Source organism: Pelmatolapia mariae, linkage group LG2 (genome assembly GCF_036321145.2).
Source record: "Pelmatolapia mariae isolate MD_Pm_ZW linkage group LG2, Pm_UMD_F_2, whole genome shotgun sequence".
NCBI lineage: Eukaryota > Metazoa > Chordata > Actinopteri > Cichliformes > Cichlidae > Pelmatolapia > Pelmatolapia mariae.
In genome coordinates, this window is record NC_086228.1 from 24881375 (window position 1) to 24901274 (window position 19900).

Genomic DNA, 19900 nt, shown 5'->3' on the forward strand with positions numbered 1-19900 from the left:
TACCACATACGAAAGTGACCTAGATCAGATTTGAATATATCGGATTTGTGCTGTTCACACTGTCATACCATGATCGGATATGGGTCGCATAGGGTCAGAAAAGTCGGATTTGATGCGCTTTTGCCTGCAGTGTGAACGTAGCCTTAGAAACACTGCTGTTGTCCTCAGGGCCAAAGATAACAATCTTTCTCTTTCAGACTTTTCCCAAACAAACATAAATCACAATGTTTTAATGGAAGCCAAAATATGGAAACATGTGACACTTGCAACTGAATGCCACCAAATGGCAGGGAGACGAAATGGAAGTGACCCTTCCACAATCAACTAGTGACAGTAATCTGTCTCAACTTACGTTTCAACTTGTTTTCTGAGGGACTTATTCTCCGAGCCCAGCGTTGCCATGTCATCATCTGCAGCATCGAGCAATTTCCTCATGTCAGCATTTTGATCTCTCAGCAGACTCTGACTGTATTCCAGCTCTGCTATTTTCTCAAGCATCTCCTTTGGTGACCTGCACATGCACATCACAGAAAAAGGTCATATGCTGCACAGTAAGTCCACCCAGTTGTGTGTGTGTTCATTAAGCATCACTCACATGTTTTCCTCTATGACATCCATTGAGTTGGCGTATTCCTTACCCTGCTGTGATCAACGTATCTTTTTGTCAAAATTCATATAAAACAATGACAAAGCCACAATACATATTTTTGAAGTCAATGGTGTTGAAAGTAATTTAGATTTCAAGTACACTTTATTTACTCAAGCATAAATACATTTTTGGCAAGAAATAATAAGCAAATGCACAGGTTTCTTTTAGGTAAAGTAACAAAAATATATGTGGACAAGTTGTGCTTATGTGTGGTTTCCTCCCAAAAGACAATTTTGTGAAATGAAAAACCATGATCTACTTAATTTATCTAGGCCACTACAGTCATGTGAAAAAGAAAGTTTTCAGTCTTGTAAAAAACTAAATCCACCTTAAGCAGTAATAAATACAAGTAATTGTTTCAAATGTGACTATCAGTCTTTTACAATATTGTGCAGGGATTTTGGCCCCCTCATCTTCATGGTATTGCTTCAGTTCATTGAGGTTTGCTGGGATTCACTTATCTGCAGTTCTTTAAATGTTCTGTTAAAGCATTTTAATTTGGGATGAGGTCTGGACCTTTGTAGCACCTTGATTACTTTCTTTTTTAGCCATTGTTTTGTAGATTTGCTGCTGTGGATTATTGTCCTATTGCATGACCTGATTTCAAACAGGTTTTAGCTGTTGGACAGATGGCTTCACATAAGACTAAAATACTGGTATTTAGAGTAGTTCATTGTCCACTGCAAAACAAATTTACCACCCCTCCACCACCGTGCTTGACAGTGAACATCAGATGTTCGTGCCGACATGCTGTGCTTGGTTTTTGCCCAACACAGCATGTCACTGTGCATTATGTCTAAGCATCTTCACTTTGGTCTTGTCTTTTTCAAAGAAGTATCATTGTTTGTTCAGATGTAATAAAGCTAAGCCATGCTGACACTTTTACAGAAGAGGCTTTCTCTTGGTAACGACTCCAAAGAAGCCCTACCTGTTCATTATTTTTATAACTATACTGTCATGAACTTTAACATTTAATATGCTAATCGAGGCTTGCAGAGTTTGAAATGTAGCTCTTGGGTTTTTGCAGTTTCACTAAGCACTGCACAATCTGAACTTGAATATGCTGGGATGTCCACTCCTGGGATGATAGAGGCATTGTGTTAACACACACCTGAATGCTTCAGCCCAGTAAAATGCCTAAACTCCTGCTTTTATAGAGGTGCTGGCACTTGCTTAAGGTCAATTAATCATTTACATTTGGAGCACCTGGCTGCTACTTGCCCTATTACTCCCTATGGCTACAGTAAGGGTTTGTTAGTTAACTAACTAGTTAACTTAGTTTTTGCATCAAGTCCTTTTTTTAACATGACTGAACCAGCAATGCTTCACATAAGGCATACTTGTTTTGGCCTTGCAGGCAAGACCAGGACATCACACATTTAAGTAGAATTACATTTTGCTGTTAATGTAAATATAGATGGAGGTATGATTAAGGCCTCATTAGCTTGAAAATGAATAAAAACAGGCTCAGGCTTAGCTACCGGTTAACTTAAATGCTAATAATTCAAGCTAATAAGTTATGAGAACTTAACTGTGGTTTACAAAATGGTTAAGTTGTTTTTTAAATACAGACACACATGCACGCATTATTGTAACTTTACATAAATGTTTAAACATACTAAAATGGAAGGGGGGGAAAAGCTAATGCAAGGTAAAAACGTGCAAGCTAATGGCCAGCTTTACAATTTTTTCAGTTAGCGTTAGTTAAATTAAATTCAACTTTGCGGAATAAAGACAATTTCTAACAGAGCTTATAAAAGTGTTTCACTGCTGTTGTAGCTGTATAAAACTAACAAGCTAAAAACCTTACCAGCACATGAAAACTTTGCTACTTGGATACCTGGTCACAGTAGCTTAACTACCAAGTATCTAGCTTCCATATGAAGCTGGTTACCATGGCAGCAATTAGCTGGGCAGGCTGGGAGTTCCTCACAATGAAGGCACTTTTATCAAATCGCTTATATCCATCTAGTTTATAACAAATTCATATAGCAGTATAACTGTAAGCCTCACTGATACTGCTTATAAGGCATCAGAAAAGTTGCTGCCATGTGGAAAAAATGTAAACTGTGCTGGTAGATATTGCTGCTCGCTTCAGTTGCAATTATTAGTTCAATATTAGACAAATATGACAATTTGTTTGTGTTGTGTTCAAGAAACCTGTCTTGGATGTTTTGAGCTTTGTGGTTAACCATTCATTAGAAGATGGGTACACTTCTGTCACACAGGGATGGACATGGCCAGAGGCAGGCTGTGGGTGTTTAAATGCTTAGTTCATCCCAAAGTGGTAATAGAATATCCCGTCACAGAACAAATTGAGTCTCAGCGTGCCATACCAGTATTATTCCCATCTTATATTGTTTTATTTTGGTGAGCCTCAGTTTCCTGTCGCCTGCTGCTGTAGCCCATCTTCTTCAAGGTTCAATGTGTTTTGAGTTCAGAGATGCTCTTCTGCATACCTTGGTTGTAACAAGTAATTATTTGAATTACTGTTGCCTTCCTTTCAGTTTATGCATTTCTCTGAACTTGAGATATGTTCAGTTATTTTCAGATGGCTGTGCAGGAAACTCCAAGGGGATCAGCAGTTTCTGAAACTCAGACCAATCCATCTGGCACCAACAACAAAGCTATGTTCAGTTACTTAAATCACCTTTCTTCCCCTTTTCCATCTCGACATACATAAGTACACTGCCATACTGTTGCTGCCATGTGATTGGCTAAGATTTTATCTTTTGGTGATTTTTATAATTGTTCCCTATTTGAACAGGATCTATTTGGAATGTGGAATAAGAATTATTTTTATTAGTCAAACATGACAACAATTGCAGTTTAAAATGATGCAAATGAGAAAAAGTTAAAACTTTTGAAACCCAAAATTTAATTATTTCAGCACAACAACTTTAACAAAAATAGAATAATATTAAAATTAAACATTTCTCAGTGGTATATCCCTTCAAGCAAACACGTTTAAAAGGCAAAACCCAATAATCAACCAAACAAAATGATATCTTTTGGCAAAAAACTAACAACAGTTGTAAAGAATAATATAAAATTTAGTGACCAGTAGAAACAAACAAAAAAGGCTTGTAATCTTTCAGTACACTTAGGCCAGAAGAATTAAAATAAGAAAAACAAAAGCTGCCAAGGAGTAAAATACATGGAGGTAAAGGAAATTCATTTGGCATCAATTAAAACTGACTTGTTCGCATTCTTCCATATTATTCTGAACTGAAGCACTTGACAGGATGAAGTACACTCTAGACAGGAAAACAGTTACGGGGATACCTCCTGAAAAAAGAAAGACTCTATAGTCATCAATTATAACAGTTTGAATGTGTTTGTATGCAAAAACTGGTTAATTATAGGCAAAAACAGGATGCTCTAAAGATTTTTATATAGTATCTAACGTATTGGGTACAGAATGAGGACACAGACGCTGCTTAATGAAATATCAAGCATGGAGGCAAAACTGTTTACACATCATAAGCATGTAAATTTTAAATACTGCATTCACTAAATGTAAACTGTCATATTTTGCACTTTTTCCCACACCATTTCAGTTTTTATTTTTATTTATTTCAAATTAATGTTGTGCTGAAGACATTAAGACCGCTCCTTTGTGTCTCCCACTGTTCCACCTGCCACAGCAGAATCCAATTAAAAAGGTCAGTTTAATAAACTCAGAAGCATCCTCGGAGCAACAGCAAAATAGAGGCAAATGATTGTGTATTTTACAGTCCAATGGAGTAATCAGGAACTGCGTAAGCCACACTTTTGTAACGTTCGGATTTAGGCAGCCTCAGTGTAGGGAAAACCCAAGAAAGCAGCTATTATCAACACTCCCACGAGGCGTCACTGTCAGAGATTGTGAGTGCTTCTCAACAAGGATTAAAACTGAACGTTGTTCAGTCAAAATACATTCTTATTTCAGTGCTATTTTTAAACATATATTGTCAGTGCTCGCTTGCAAAATGAACACATTGAGTTTCTGTGTTCATTTTCTGAGGCCAGCCTTGCTGAGTGTACGGATTACCATTTAAGATCAATGTACCACCAAAAGAAGACCCTTAATTTCTTTGTCTCAGCACAGAATCTACAGAGTAGACACTGGCAGTGAGTTACACCCACCAACACATTACACAGCCACAGACAATTCGACTTTCTTCCCACTCCAAGCTACCTCTTCTTGAACTAAGATGAGTTCCCCTGCTGCTCCTGATAACATTAACCACCACCACTAAAGTAAAGACACTCGGTCTGCTCCGACCTGCAGCTGTTACCGCGAGGGCTCCAGTGATCCTGTGACCTGGAAGTTTATGCCGTCTCCTGGCAGTGGCGAGGGGATGAGAGGGCAGAGCCAGCAGATGTACCAACGCAGGCCCAGCGTGTGATGCAGGTTGCCAAAGAGTCCCAGGCTGTAGGGTCGGCGGGAGGAATACCACTCCCTGGTGGTCTGACCACGAAACAGCAGGAAGAGATGGAAGAAGAAGAAGGACGACACCAGCAGGAAACCCACCACGCATGTGTCTGCGATGAATGCGAAGGCAAAGGCACGCGCTGAGACCTGGCCTGGGGTGACGAGGAACAGCAGCACACATTAAATCACAGCAAGTGATAACAAATCCAGGCAAACTGAGGTCTGTGATTCATCTCATCACCAATCAACCAGAGGCACGAAGACAGTATCAGTTTTACTTAACCCGTAGAGTTTCTAAATACAAACTAAAATATGTATTTCTGAATAATTTTAACTATTTTTTCATAGATCTTAATAGTCAGAGATGTAAAAATAATGGAGATGAACTAACTGCATATTTGGATCTGATATTGACATTTAGCTGATTTTAATACTTTTAGTTTTTTTTTTGTGGTTACTAAGATATGTGATCAGTAATGATACCAGTCAACAGTGGGAATATCAGCCAATACCAGGCGAAATCAGACAGCAATAACGATAATTTTTCTTTAAGCAGGGATAACAGTATCCTCTTTCCTTCAGTTTTAATACATTATGTTCAGTTAGCAACATCTATAAGTTCAAACAGAGTGCCAAACAGTTAGTATCACAGTAATAATGTGCATGAGACACTCCAGATGGTACCTGAAACAAGCATGATCCAGGGTATGAGCAGCAGCAGGATGCTGTGTACTGTCACACCCTCCTTCAAGATGACAATGAAGACCTCTGCGTTCATCAGGGTGGCGTACAGGAGACCCGACCACATGAAAAACAAGCAGCTCAGGAAGTAGCGGTAATTGCGGAAGCCCACACACTGGCCAAAAAAGACGCAGTGGTGATCCCGCCGCAGCACGCACACCTTGCAGTCGTAGCAGTGGGAACAGCGGGGAGGGGTGTGCGTCTCACATGTGTAACAGTACCTTTGAATAAAAGACAGACTTTTTAATGTATGGTTTTTAGTAAATCTATTTTTATTGTGAGCATCAAAAATAAAGATTGTGTTGAGCCACACGTTAATCATTCAAATGAAAACCTGCTTCGGAATAAAGTGTGAAGCAAACTTTAGATTTGGCAAAAAGCAAAAATCTCACTTCTTTGCTGCCGTTAAATTAATTATTTATGGTTGTGGTCTCGCATTTTTCAGATTTTAGAAAACCTACAATCTGTTTCTGTTGTCAGCAGAGGTCATATTTCTTGTTAACATGTAGCACGTTATGCAATGCTAAACTTTTATCGCATTGCACAGTTGTAAACAAAGATTTACTGCACATTTAATCTGATCACTTCACTCAAACATAAACATCTCAGTCACAAATAATCTGTTAGGATTCAGTGTTTTTCCTAGCTTGTCTTTCTGTAAAGCCTAAAACAATATGCCAAGGAACTCTTGCCTCTGCCTTGCTTATACCTTATGTTGGGCAGGATAGGGAAGCATACAGGAAGTAGTTTTTCTGATTCGATGCTTTATGAAGGTTAAAAATACAAATTAGTTGCCCAGAACATTATTTAAATCAAGATGATTTTTTTCAAATCATGATGACAACAACAAACCCGAAGCGCACAAAGCAGGTAGCTGTAGATAGGTAGCAATATTAAACATACAATGTGCTGTACATCAAATGTTCATTTCTACAGCTGTTTAATCCTCACCTCCACCCTTGGCCGAGGACTTCTCCTCCCAGGAACACTCCCTTGATGCTGGGACTGGTTTTCATGAAGAGCAGGGCGTTCCAGCAGATGTTCCCCAACATGAAATACTGGGCCAGCAGGTGGATTAATTTCCACCGAGAGGACCACTGAGTCTTCTTCTGGTCTGGCTCCAGCGGAGCCTCCACCGACACCAGGTAACTCACCTCTCCGGTTATGGAGAAAACCAGGAACGTGTTAAGGACCACAGGGAGGTGGTGACACATCTTCTCCACCCTGCAAAACACCTTAGTAGCTATACTCGTCATGTTTTATTTGAAATTGCACCTAAAAGTGAATACGGATAGCGGAAGGAATGCTTTGGCCGACGCACAGCGGTAAACGTTGGCTAGCTTAACTAGCCTAAAACAATCTCAATTAGCCTCTCGCGTGAGATGAAGTCAAACATATGAAATGAAAAAAATGCCTTACGTGTCTTCCGGAAAGTTACAGTAGCATAAGAAAATAAATGGTACCGTTTTAATCTTTAAAAACCTCACTGACAAGCAGTATCCCTGATTGTGGACGGAATCTCGTCTGCTAGTAGGTGTTACATGAAAATATATCCGCAATGCAACAAAATACTTTGGTTCCACCTCTAACTTGCCATGGGTAAAACATAACTAAATTACTCTCCTTTAGCCCTTTATTTGTATATAACTGTGTTTATCGTTTTTTTCTACGTCCCAAAATGTATTTCTGTGTGCCAGCAGGCACCATTTTGGCGTAAATTTGCTTCAACCACAACCCTTTTTTGAAGAAAGAGAGAAAACAAAGCAGCTTCTCCTCTTGTTCATCTGTTCAGTTTTGTAGCAGGTGTACTTTTTGCGACAGAACTGCAAAAATATTTATATTACTTCTGATTTGAAGGTGAATTAAAATTTCTCCAAGTCAGAGAAGCTCACCTTCGGCCCTGTATCACATGAATTTTTCATTATAGAAATGATAGACTAATTTCTAATCCTGTACATCCTGGTCGCTCCTAATGAAAATCTGAGCATCTTCAACTGTCTCACTCTCACTGTCATCTTGTACATCGTACCCTTCACTCTTGCTGCTATCCTTCTGTCCCAGATCACCCCTGACACTCATCTCTGCCCACCCCACTTTGCCTGTACAGTCTTCTTCACCTCTTATGCAGTTTCCGTTGGTTTCGATGGTTGACCCCAGGTATTTAAACTTATGAGCCTTCACACCTCTACCTCTTGCAGCTTCAGTATTACACATAGATGATTATAGACGGCATTCCACTGATGCCTGCTACATCCCCTCAAAATACCAGATATTAGGTATAAAAAATTGTTTTGATTATGTTATACTAAGGGCTCACACATTTGCATAAATACAAGTTCCAATAACTTGGTTACCCACTTACCAATAAAGTTGACCTCGCTGCTGTTTAACCTCATTAGCATGTCGATATGTTGATTGGACAGCATGTCTTTGGTCCCTCCCCTGTTGAAACACAGCCTTTAATCCCTGGTAATCTCCTCATCTACTGAGAGCCCACAGTCATGGCTGCACCAAAGGAAAATTTGCCGTCTCTTGGGCGTCTGAACTGCTCAGAAAAAAACACTTTCACCAAAGAAAGACAATTCTGTGGAAATAAGAGGTTAGACCACCTAAATGGTACCATATTTGCAGAGAAGGGTGGATGATTTTGTCTTTAAACTCTTTTAAACTCTTAAAAGGTGACATCATTTAAGTGTGTATGCAGTTTTTATATGAAAAGTAATGTTCACAGTCAAGACTAGTTTTATTGGCAAGTCTAAGAAGCAGATGCTGCCATGTCATCTGGAAAAATGGGCTGTATGTAGATGGAAAGTGTGTGTGTGTGTGTGTGTGTGTGTGTGTGTGTGTGTGTGTGTGTGTGTGGCTTAGGTTATCATCCTGCTGCTTCATGACCTCTTTCTCTTACAGTGTTAACAAGCCAGTGTTGTTGCAAGATGACCCTTCAGCTCTTCACAGTCAGGATCATCTGTAAGTTAGCGAGATGCTTTCTCAGTAAGTGTTTTTTAAACTCCAAGTTTTTATGTGTGTGTCCTATTCAAGAGTGATGCACCTGCAGCAACGCTGGCAGGAGCTGAAGGAAAGAGAGTACACAGCCCAGCAACAAAACAGGCAGCTGCTGCAGCAGTTTGAGAAGGCCCAGGACACACTGAAAGAGATGTTGGCCCGCAATGCTGCCATGAAAATGATTCGGGTGTGTAGACGTGCAGAAAACAGACTCATTAAACACACTAGAAGAAATCTATTCTTTCCTCGTGAAGCTCTTAAAATAAACTATTGCTTTGACCCCTGCAGATGGAGTATGAGAGATACCTGGAAGAGAACTCCCCCCGCTGGCAGCAGCAACTTAAGGAGAAGAGACAGGCAGCTCAGAAGAAGGTACAAGTAATGCACAGCATGGCGAGCTGATTATTCACAAAGTTAAAGTGTCTGGTCAAAATGTAGAGCTGGTTCTGTATTTGCTGCTTTACTTGCAGTTGTGTTTACAGACACTCTCGTTGGCATGAATGTAATTCTGGGCTTCTAATTATTATTTTTTTCCAGGGTAGAATGATTGTACAGCATACATGTTTAATAATGACTCTAAAGAATTGGGTGCACAAGTTTGAATTTATTTTAGATCTTTTCTAATCCACACAGGGTCAAAATTATACATATACACGTTTGAATTTTAATGGTGCTGAAGCTTCTACAATGTCTTTTAACACAATTGACCACATCTGGTAGCTTCTCTTTGCCTGCATGAAAAAGGACTCACTAGACTCAATGAACAATGGGAAAGTCCAAAGAACTTTGGGAAGATCTATAAGGGAGATCTGTAGATTTACTTTTTGGGAATGTCTATTGGAACCATTTCTAAATACGTGTAGATTCCAGGATAATCAGTTTAATTAGTTATATTTAACTCAATTTATTCAGATTTATTCACTTTGCTGGGATATTCAGGAACAATCCAGGAACCACAAAGGCTCAAGCCTTCCTTGAACTGGAAAACTGCTGGTACACCAGCTTCACTTCCACAGTGAAGCTAATTTTAAGCTTCTGGAATGGCCTTCCCAAAGCTGGACCTCAACCCTATTGAAAATTCATGGATGCTTGAAAGTTGAGTCAATGCCAGGAACCAACCAATTGAAATGAACTCTACCAATTCAGCAAAGAGGAGTGGTCAAATATCCAACCATAATTATGCCAGAAGCTTGTTGATTGCTGGTTCATCTAACCATGTGTTAGTGGGGGCGTGCAAATTTGTGCACCCAATTCTTTAAATATGTATGCTTTACAATCATTCCACCCAACAGTTCAAAGAAATCATGAAACAATCAAAATGACAGTGACGTTCATGCCCATCATGAGTGTATGTATATTTCTGATCACAGCTGTATGTGATAGAACTTTCAATGTTTCCACTTCCTCTCACCTCAAAATGACAAATGCAAGGAGATTAAGAATATCCATGTTCCAAAATCCAAAGTCATTTTTCTTTATTTACAGCTGATGCCATGTCTTCCTGACAGTGTATTAAAGAAACTGTTTCTTCAACAGAAAATGGACGACTATTTGAAGTCATGTTTAAAGAACACGGACGTGATGAAATCTTCTGCCGGTAAGTCTTTATGCTGTGGCTCACTTTAGGAAATGACTAGATCACAATTGTTGTTTAGTGGTAATAATGTGGTCTCATGTGTTATCTTGAAGATTGAGGTGTTCAAATATTTTATTTAAAGTCCTGTGTTAGTGTGACAAACACCAGTCTAACATGTATCCTTGTTTTCAGGTCCACCCACGGAGCCACAAAAAACTGCTACACCTCAAGGTTACTCTGACTACAACCAAGATGACTCCTCCCATCTTCCCCACACGCAGTCCTCCTGGTTGAGCCGCAGTCAATCCCAGATAGCCAGATTTCCTACCAGAGTTCCACCCATCATTCCTCACCCATATCCGCTTTACTATCCTGCCTCCGCACCCGGACAGTACCATCATCCCTGGCACAGGCAGGATCTACAAGGCAGGGCTTCCCTACAGCCTGACTACCCCTGGTACCAGCCTGCTGGTGCAACTGGAACTCCATCATACTCCGAGGCCCTGTGGGGCCAGCTTTATATGGCGGAGCCTTTACGTGACTCAAGGGTTTCACAGACTGTAGGAGAGGACGATAAAATGAGCAGAGTGCTGAGCTCACAGAGGGAGAGGAGTGTCAGGAGCAGCAGTAGTCGTTCGTCCCTCGAGTTAGATGTTAAACCAGGTGAATACATAAAAATAAATACTTTTCTTACACGAGTCTTTGTGCGCATTGAGCATGTGTGTGGACTTGTTTTGTGTTCGTACATTCTGTATCCAGTCCGTCTGTCCAGCAGTCACAGTGAGAGCAGTGAGAGTGGCAAGGATTCCAGCAAAAAGGTGGGGAAGGAGAAGGGAGGAAGAAAACAACGTGTCTCTTCAGACAGAGAGAGATGCAGCCCTCAGGAGTAAGCAGCATTCTTGTAGATGTGACTTTGAATTCATTGGATCCCACTGATGCATCATCTCCCCTTAGTTTCTTCCCTTCATGCTGCACCAGTCTGCTAAATGTGTTCTGAATATCCTTCATCAGTGCCCCCCTCAATTTAGAGGCGCATTCCTGTCTCCTTTTTTTTTTCTTTAAAGTAGTTGATTTATGTGTGTCCTAATCTTTCTGGTGCAATTACTTGCCTTTGATCACAGCACAGACAGAAGCTGCAGGAAAAGAGAGCACAGAAATGACAGTAAAGGTCAAACTGGCTGGACATGAAGCTGGGGATTTGATGGCGTGTGGCAGTCATACTAACAACTTAACACTAACCCACATTTTATAGAAAACATCACGTTCTTGTTACCTCTTAATTTTATATAAATAAATGTAAGTTTTTAAAAAATGTGTATTAGTTAAATGGCACATGCTGGAGAGGAGGTCACAAAAGATCAGAAACAAGTGTTTCTTAATACTTACTACTGTTTTAGACTGGCAAATTCATTCATCCATTCTTCCATCTTTTAGGTTATCTGGGAATTCGAGCGCCATTCACATTCCCTCAGTTAAAGTGGCCCAAAGTTCAGAAAGCAATGCCTCCTCAGAGAAAAGCCTGAGGAGCAGTAGGAGAAGGACAAAGAGAAGTGGGGATCTTTCTGTTCAATCACCAGGATCTCAGAAGGAGGCAGAGGAAAGGACTGCGAGTAAGGGAGGTGACTCCGAGAGTCAGGACACTGGTGAGGAGTCAGGAAGTTTGAATGAGGCATACGAGGGTGAAAAAGCAGGAAATCAAAATCATGAAGAGAAAACAAACAGATGCAAAGAGTCAGGATCCCAGCGGGAGAAGGAATCAGAAAGTGACAGTGCAAAGAATAAAAACAATGATGCCAGTGAAGTAGAAGAACAGGACAGTAGCAGCGCTGAGCAAAGCACCACAGGAGAAAAAGTTGAAGATAAGACAGAGGAAGACCTGGAAGCTAAAGAAGACGGTGAAGAAAAAGAGAAGAGTCAAACAGATAAAGAACAAGATGACAGTGATATCAAACAAGGTGATGGTGCTTCTGCCAAGGACGCAACAGAGGAGGAAGCAGAGACATCTACAGATGATGAAATGGAGGAGCAGGGAGGTGAAGAACAGTCAATCAGGCTGAAGGATGAAGGCAGTGAGAACAGAAAACAGGGTGCTGCCTCCTCTCAGGACAAAGAGGATGAAAGTGAAGGCAGTGAAGAAGAGGATGAGGACTTGAATCAACAGGAGGATGACGAAAGCGAAGAGGAACACGGGAGTGAGGAAGATCAGATAGATTCAGACGACTGCATCGTCACACCACAAGAAAAGAGGTAAGATGGTGAAGGATTGAAATATTCCTCACAGACATCATCACAAAAAATCTAATGTAATCCTGTTTTTAGACCTACACAGATTATAACCGAGGAGGCAGCTCAGGAACAGGAAGAGGGTAAAACAGGATCTGATAATGATGACCCAAACAAAGTCGGTGATGAAGATGATATTGAGAACCTTCTTGCGCCTCAAGAAGAAACACAGCAAAAGTAAGTACTCTTTCAACTGACTGACTTAAATTACAATGTGAAATGTGCCTCTTACTTTTCCTTTACCTTGTAGAGAAAATTATCTGAGGGGTGAAGAGAAGCCCAAAGGTACAGTATAACCAGTCTTTACAGTAACATTAGAAAGGCTGCAGGACTTCTGATTTATGCTCAATTTATTTTCCAGCGAGTTTTCACAACATGGGAATTTTTCAAGTTGAGCACAACAAGTCGAAGACGGAGGAGCCAAATGACTCTGATGAGTTTGATCATTTTTATGACTAAATGTACTGCTGTGCAAGTTAAAAGAGACAAAACCACATTTAAAATAAAGTAATGCAGAGTATTATAATTAGAGTTTTATAATAATGCATTAAAAACAGAAACAACAGGCTATTTAATAACTGTTTTATTTTTTCTTGTTTTAATTAAAGGCATTTTTTAATGTTACAATCTTAAACTGGAATACAGACATTACTCAGACTTCCCTGCAAACACAAAATTATTTTCATTTTGAGCTACAAAAGCAACAGGATTTTTCAGCGTGTTACTTTGTCCTCCTGTTAGAGGCACAGGAACATAAAAAATCTGGACAACAATAAAACTTAAGTGGAAGAGACACAATGTTACAAAAGCTGTACAAAGGGCAACAATAATTTGTTGAAAAAGAAATTATTGCTGCTGTATTTGACTGATAATCCATCAGTTATGAGCACAGTACACTTCAACATGTTCAAGGTATAAAAATAAACCAATATACAAAATAATTTTTTTTTAATGGTTTTCCATCAGCATGCCTGTAGCACAGCTGGTCCTGGCTAAACCAGCTCATTTCTGGTGACAATTAGAAGTGAAAGTCTGCACTCTTGTTAGATTTTCACCACCTGAGCAGTCAAACACGGGCTCACCCTCTTCCCGTCTTCTGACTGAGGGCTGCGCTGGATGAGCAGCCGCCCGTACGTCCCGCCCACCTGGCCTTTGGTCAGCCGCCCAGGGTTGACACACACACAGCCGACCACGTCCTGAAGATGGGAGGAAATTTTAAATGACATAACACTCGTAAAAACTCATCAAAAAAAAAAAAAATATTCACATGTTTAAAAAAACAAACAAAAACATGTTTTACTTTATATTATCAATGCAATAACTGATGATCCTGCAATCAATTACCTCAATAAATGTGTATATATAGGATGTCAAGGGGAAGACGAGTTGTTTACCTTTACAAAGTAGCGCATTTCAGAGGGAACAACAAGGATGTCGGGGGTGAGCGGCATTTGGCCGAAACTCTGGAACTTCTCATAATCCATATTTACCTCGTCCGCAGGCGGATACAGTGGGTAGTAACTGGACATGAGAACATGGACACGATCACTAATAATACATGACCTCAAATAAATAAATTGATCTGAACTCCTTCAGGATTTACCTCCGCTGTGTGAGCATGTGCTTCAGTATACGTGAGAATTTGTCTGAGCCGGTTCCACTGCAATGTAACACATCAATTTCAACTATGTACACTGATGACCTTCACTGGAAAATATGATCATGTGAATAATTTAAGAAAACGCTCAGCCCTGTTCTTTATAAATCTGCATAAAAATGTAGGTCATTAACTCACTTTGGCGTTTCTGATCTTGACTGCCACCTTGATGTCAGAATTTGGTACAAATTAGAAAACAGCCTCACTCACCAGCTGATTTCCTCTGCACCCATGTGGATGAGGATGTCAGTTGACGTCAAGCCAATAGTCACACCGTCAATCAGCAGGGTGCAGGGGTCAGGGACCAGGGTGACACGCTGCAAAGCATGAAGACAAACATTATATAACCTGACACTTACGCATGACATCTCCGGGACTGAAAACCATATTAAAGACAAACAATGCTGCACTATTAAAATAAGGTTTGCCACGAGTGCTCAGAAATCTGCTGCATGTGTTCATCAGCATGCAACAACAGTGTCTAACCTGGGTCTGTTCTTTGCTGGGGTGGGGCAGGCTGAATGGAGGCTGTGGGTAGATGAAATGGTGGTGGATGTCTCTCTGAGAAGGCACAAACACCAGCTGACAGCCAACACTGGATTAAAGAAAACGAGAAAACACGAGGCTTCATTGTGGTAAAGAAAACCTGATTTGAACAGGTGGAAAGCACAGTTTAAAAAAACAACCAAATAAACAAACAAACCTCGAATCGTTACAGTGTGACTGACCTCTGTCTTAACTTGCTTGTATCATGTGATGACATAGTTTATGCACACATAAATGTAATTAAACGCAGAAACAAGAAAGACAAATTTCATGTGCAATTGCAATTGCATGCAGGTTACGTCGCAGGGTTTCAGAGGGGGTTGCAGCTATAATGTCCTTAAGGCACAGATTTAAAACAAAAGCGAAAAAAACTCCTGCTACTTTTGGAAAATTGCAGAAAAGGTCACACATGGATCCTGAATTCAACATCACAAAGGAAGTCACATGCATGCAAGCTGTCTGACTCTGAGCTTTGATTAAACAACACATACCTTCTGGTCCCATCCACAATGCTTTCAATGCATCTGGTGAAAATGTTCTCAAAAGTCTCAGTCACCTGTGCTTTCTATTTAAGAAACACATGGAGATGACAAAGAAAGAAAAAACAAACAAACATATGTTGATTAAAATGAATTCACACTGCAAATTTGGATATAGAAGCTCAAATTAGATCCTTCTATGCAAAATATGTATGAGCAGACGGTATTCTATGATGAAAAAACAAAAAACACTTTCTGTGATTGCTATACTGCACCTGTCGGTTTCATTGATCTGTTATTGTGGTCAATCCAGTGATGTGCTTTTTATTTCCAGACCCAATAACACTGAAACTAATCGTCTTATTTGTGGGTTAAGTGTTATATCTTGAAGGATAACACAGAAGTTTTATTCAGCAAGCGATACCTATTAGTTTTTGTCTACACACACATCCCCTTTAAAGCATTTTGACTTGATTTTTTTTAACCTTTACATTTTATTTTGACTGATCGTTAAATAAAGTCCTGTTCAGGAGCTTAGAATTGTTCCTTATTAATGGTCGTCCTTTTAAAAACGGTTCACTTATCTATTGGACCACAAGGAAACTTGACCCATTGTTATCATTGTGATCTTTTGACTCAGGCTCTCAGTTTTTTGTGTGTGTGTGATGCCCAACAAAATTTACGTGCAAAAATGCACACGAAAGGTTCCCCCTTGTGTTGTGCACACTCAAAAACAAGAAAAACACGGTCTCTGTCACACTGACCTCAATCTGTTCATGTTTGGAATCCACAAATGGGCCCAGCTGTGGAAGAGAAACAAGAAATAGGAAAACCAGACAAAACACAGAGGCATGGGAGGACTGTCTCCCTCATAAATACACTCCTGACAGTGTATATGTGAGCTTTAGTGGAAATTCTGTCATGGATAGTGTCTGTTTTATGATGGAACAACAAGGGAGACTGTACCAGCAGGCAGACATCAGGACGATCCCTGACAATAACATTGATTAAGTCCAGCAGGGGGTCAAAGGTCAGACTGTCAGAGGGAGTGTACGGCCCACAGGCTACCAGTACATTCAGTGGCTCTGCAACAAATGAAGAGTGTGGAGTGTAAGAAGATGGCTTTAAGTTTAAGCTAAATCTGAAAAATCGATCAAAATAAAAGACAGATCTTACCTTCATCTGTCTCCATTTTCATGTTAGAACTGTAGAACGGCAGAGGAACAGCCTAAAAGCACAACACCATTACAAAATGTTTCACAAACAGGCAAAAAGTGTAAAAGCCACCAACTTATAACTGACCTCATAGAATTTGGAAGCCACCAGTTTTCTTCCTGTAGTGTTCATACCCTCCATCACCACCACCTAAAAAAACACAACAGGAGCATTTAGATAAATGTTTTCTTACATGTGGGTTTGTTGGAAAGAGCTACAAAAACATAAAGCTACATGCTTCTGCTGATAAAAGGTTTCCTATAATTCTGAAAGTTTATTTTTATGAGGGGAAAAACTGTCAGAGCTCTCGGTCAGACACCGGGTCAGTCTCAAGCCCATGTCCTTGGCATGCTCTGTTACTCTTGGTGGCCATATAACCTGCTGCACATAAGCTCAGTGCACAGGCAAAGGAGAAACCACCGACTGGTCATTAGGAAGGACCTCATCAGCGTACCCATTTCTAGATTCATCTGTCAAAGTAAGATATTTCATTCAGCTCACCTGACCAGGAAAAAGGGAATACTCTTTAAGCTCTGATAGGTCAACAGGTACTTGCTGACCACCTTGTTCTGGTCCAGCCTCTAGCAGAACTGACTGTGCATTCAGTTTGCCATTACTGTCACAGCAAATCTGTCCTAGCACAGTTATACTGTCCTGGAGGGAAGAAGAGGGAAGAAGCCAAGAAAGAAGTTAACTTTTAATCAAACAAATACATTTAACAGACTTAAGCAGGTTTGATTTTACTCTTCAATATATATGATTTTAAGAGGAAAAACAATTCAGTGATTTAACATAACATTTTATAGCAACCTACTATTATTTAATAATTTATTGTTTAAGCAGTGGGGATGAATCTTTAACTTAAAAGTTTTCCAGAGGTGTCATCTCTTCTGTACCTGGGCAGGCAGAGAGACGGGGGAGAACTCCTCAATGCTGAAGTGAGTCCTGAGTCCTTCTCCTAGCTCCTCAATCTTCTCTGTCAACACTGGGAAAGACCCAGAAAAAAAAATATTATCCAAATGTTCTGGGGTATATTTATTTAGTGATTTTACACCCAAACATACAGGAAATCTTTAATGTGTGTGCAGCTATGTACCGTTTCGAACATCTCGCAGCCTCTGGAACATGTATTTGTAGCTGCTGTTAAGGGAATCTTCCGGTCCTTCCAATATCTCAACTTGGACGCCTGCACCTGGATCTTTCCTGCCCGCCCAACGGGTGCCCTGCACAGCCCCAAACGTGGCCACCACCTCTCCCTTTCCTCCCCGCTGGCTGTACTTCTGTGAGGGTGTCGCACTTCCAAAGAGATAAGGGGAGAAGGTCACGTAAAGTGACAGTGATGCAAATACAAAAGTTTATCTTTAAAAAAGTTACTAGTGAAAAAAATAAAGCTTTCTTTTTTAACTTTAACACAACCGGAGAGCATAATTTTCATGTTTTCAAAAAAAAAAAAATCAGAGCAGCATGGGGTGGAGAGTACTTGGGAGAGAAGCTGGCTGGAGACAGCAGTATGCTCGGGCTGGCCATCAGAGCTGCAGTTCTCTTTGAACGAGGATGCTCTGGTGTCGTCAGAGGTCGTTTCTGAGAGCCCTGTACCGACAGGAACAAACACAGTTAAGATCTTGTCTGTCTACATAGACTCAAACTCACGCTGCGGGAGACCCACGAGTTACATCTAGCTTATCTTAGCTTTTAAAGGCAGATCAACAAAAAAAACCAAAACATAAATGGATACATTTTTTTTTAAGTTATGAAAATGTATTTATTTTGTTCAGATTAGATAACACTCTGTTGCTGACAAGCAAGAAGTGTTTGGTTACCTTAGCAGGAGTAGAGTAAGAATCTAAGAGATCCTCCTCCTCTTCCTCAGCTTTTATTCTGATTCATTTTGTCAAAGTCTATGACTCAACAGCAACATTAACAGACACAAATCAAAGAAAACACATGACTCCAGACATTGCAGATGGACGGGTCTTTATGCTCAAGCATCAGTGTGAAGGATACAAATCATCAATCGTGCTAATGTCTCTCATTCTACTGGATGCATCTTCCTTTCGGGAGGTTTTTCTGGATTTGCCCCTCTTGTTCAAAACCTGCAAGATGACAAACATGCTGCATTTATAAGGAGCAGAGAATGACTAAATTGTTGCATATTTAATAAGTAATTTGTAAAGCATTTTAAAATCTGTGGTCCTGTTACCTCATGTTCAAACTGCTCCAGAGTGTCCATGGTGAGCTTCACGCCTTGTTTTGTGGCGCTATAGGCGACCCACTCATGCAGTATCTCTTCCGCCTGCAGTCTGTTACAAATACACTGCTCCACCACTGAAATGGAGGAGATATGAGGGAAAACAACCTAGGATTTAATCTGAATGTCTGAGAAAATACTAGATGCAAGTACAATGTGAATTAATTTTGTGGGACACAACTTGCAGTGAATAATTACTGTTCTTGATCTTTATATTGATCTTAGTAATTATAAAAGACGTATCAATGAAATAAAAAAAAAACAAAACAGATTTCTAATTTACTTGACTTGTGAATGTAAGTTATCAAGAAGAAAAATGCTATTTTAGTCAAAAGCTTTAACTAACAAAAGTGCATGCACATGGGTATATAAATATTATGATTGATGACAACAGCTTAAACTACATGTCACAACACTACATTACTGCTATCCTGCGTATGGCAGAGTCCTCGATGATTACAGTGATAATACACTTAGCTTCTTTGCTAACACACTCTCCTGTGTAAAGCTTCAATCCATATGAGAAAAACGGTCATCTTAGTTAACAACTTACTTTTGTCGAGGACGGAATCATCTTGATAGGGTATGTCGAATATTTCCAGCTCAGTCTTTAAGCTCTCTGTAGTTACTAGCGACATGGTTTTATGATACACAGTTACTACGTTGTGGAAAACGTCAAAAGCTCCAATGTTGTGATGATAGCTGCTAACGTTAGCGTTACTCTTACTTCGCGACAATGCCGCCGACCCTAGTTTTGTTTTAACTACACGGCTTCTAAATACTACCTACAGGCGGTTAGCTGTTAGACAGCACAAACTAAATAATAATGGTCGACCTGATGCCTGTTTCATTTTACCGCGAAAAAGCGCTGTTCGTGTTGGCGGCCGGAATGTACGTCACATTCGTAACAGTAATAAACGGAAGTTGGCGGTACCACAAAAATAAAAGCCTGTCCTGGTAACTTAGTTGTTTTCAAACTTTTTCAGTGTCCCACTTCAGAAGCAGAAAAACGCAAACGCCCCGCAGTTTAATCATCCAATAACAATTAAAAACAAAGGACGCAAGAATTCTATCTGAATAATGGTC

At 40.1% G+C, this 19900-nt stretch overlaps 3 protein-coding genes across 4 annotated transcripts; 1 reads left to right on the forward strand and 2 right to left on the reverse strand.

Annotated features, from left to right (window-relative positions):
- Window positions 1-3503: 3503 nt before the first annotated feature.
- zdhhc24 (zinc finger DHHC-type containing 24) lies at window positions 3504-7331 on the reverse strand. The gene is made up of 3 exons (XM_063486518.1): window positions 6759-7331; window positions 5751-6028; window positions 3504-5218 (listed from the first exon to the last, which is right to left on the reverse strand). The coding sequence occupies exons 1-3, from the start codon at window positions 7061-7063 to the stop codon at window positions 4926-4928; spliced, it is 876 nt and encodes a 291-aa protein (XP_063342588.1). The 5' UTR covers window positions 7064-7331; the 3' UTR covers window positions 3504-4925.
- Window positions 7332-8305: 974 nt separating this feature from the next.
- On the forward strand, window positions 8306-13161 carry LOC134643859 (17S U2 SnRNP complex component HTATSF1). 2 transcript variants are annotated; one of them, XM_063496478.1, is made up of 11 exons: window positions 8306-8406; window positions 8715-8774; window positions 8847-8997; window positions 9099-9182; window positions 10347-10407; window positions 10579-11049; window positions 11146-11272; window positions 11821-12633; window positions 12706-12846; window positions 12920-12954; window positions 13031-13161. In XM_063496478.1, the coding sequence occupies exons 1-11, from the start codon at window positions 8309-8311 to the stop codon at window positions 13126-13128; spliced, it is 2139 nt and encodes a 712-aa protein (XP_063352548.1). In that variant the 5' UTR covers window positions 8306-8308; the 3' UTR covers window positions 13129-13161. The 2 variants fall into 2 exon arrangements, with proteins under 2 accessions (XP_063352548.1, XP_063352556.1); XM_063496486.1 differs by lacking the exon at window positions 8715-8774 and having other exon boundaries at window positions 8307-8406.
- Window positions 13162-13246: 85 nt separating this feature from the next.
- On the reverse strand, window positions 13247-19708 carry pola2 (polymerase (DNA directed), alpha 2). The gene is made up of 18 exons (XM_063496498.1): window positions 19368-19708; window positions 18767-18891; window positions 18571-18659; window positions 18387-18444; window positions 18047-18156; window positions 17663-17862; window positions 17463-17551; window positions 17068-17220; window positions 16654-16716; window positions 16528-16579; window positions 16318-16436; window positions 16116-16154; window positions 15364-15437; window positions 14813-14921; window positions 14537-14643; window positions 14273-14329; window positions 14064-14190; window positions 13247-13865 (listed from the first exon to the last, which is right to left on the reverse strand). Exons 1-18 carry the CDS (start codon window positions 19450-19452, stop codon window positions 13713-13715), a joined length of 1809 nt encoding a protein of 602 aa, XP_063352568.1. The 5' UTR covers window positions 19453-19708; the 3' UTR covers window positions 13247-13712.
- Between the last annotated feature and the right edge of the window lie 192 nt (window positions 19709-19900).

Coding starts and splice junctions, on each gene's coding strand:
- pola2 (XM_063496498.1), bottom strand. CDS start 19,452: ATGTCGCTAGTAACTACAGAGAGCTTAAAGACTGAGCTGGAAATATTC. Junction 15,438..16,115: donor CCAAACATGAACAGATTGAG/GTCAGTGTGACA, acceptor TTTCTTAAATAG/AAAGCACAGGTGACTGAGAC. Junction 14,644..14,812: donor CCAGCAAAGAACAGACCCAG/GTTAGACACTGT, acceptor CATGCTTTGCAG/CGTGTCACCCTGGTCCCTGA.
- zdhhc24 (XM_063486518.1), bottom strand. CDS start 7,063: ATGACGAGTATAGCTACTAAGGTGTTTTGCAGGGTGGAGAAGATGTGT. Junction 6,029..6,758: donor GTCCTCGGCCAAGGGTGGAG/GTGAGGATTAAA, acceptor TTTTATTCAAAG/GTACTGTTACACATGTGAGA. Junction 5,219..5,750: donor CTGGATCATGCTTGTTTCAG/GTACCATCTGGA, acceptor TCGTCACCCCAG/GCCAGGTCTCAGCGCGTGCC.
- LOC134643859 (XM_063496478.1), top strand. CDS start 8,309: ATGGCTGCACCAAAGGAAAATTTGCCGTCTCTTGGGCGTCTGAACTGC. Junction 8,775..8,846: donor CTTCACAGTCAGGATCATCT/GTAAGTTAGCGA, acceptor GTCCTATTCAAG/AGTGATGCACCTGCAGCAAC. Junction 9,183..10,346: donor GACAGGCAGCTCAGAAGAAG/GTACAAGTAATG, acceptor TTTCTTCAACAG/AAAATGGACGACTATTTGAA.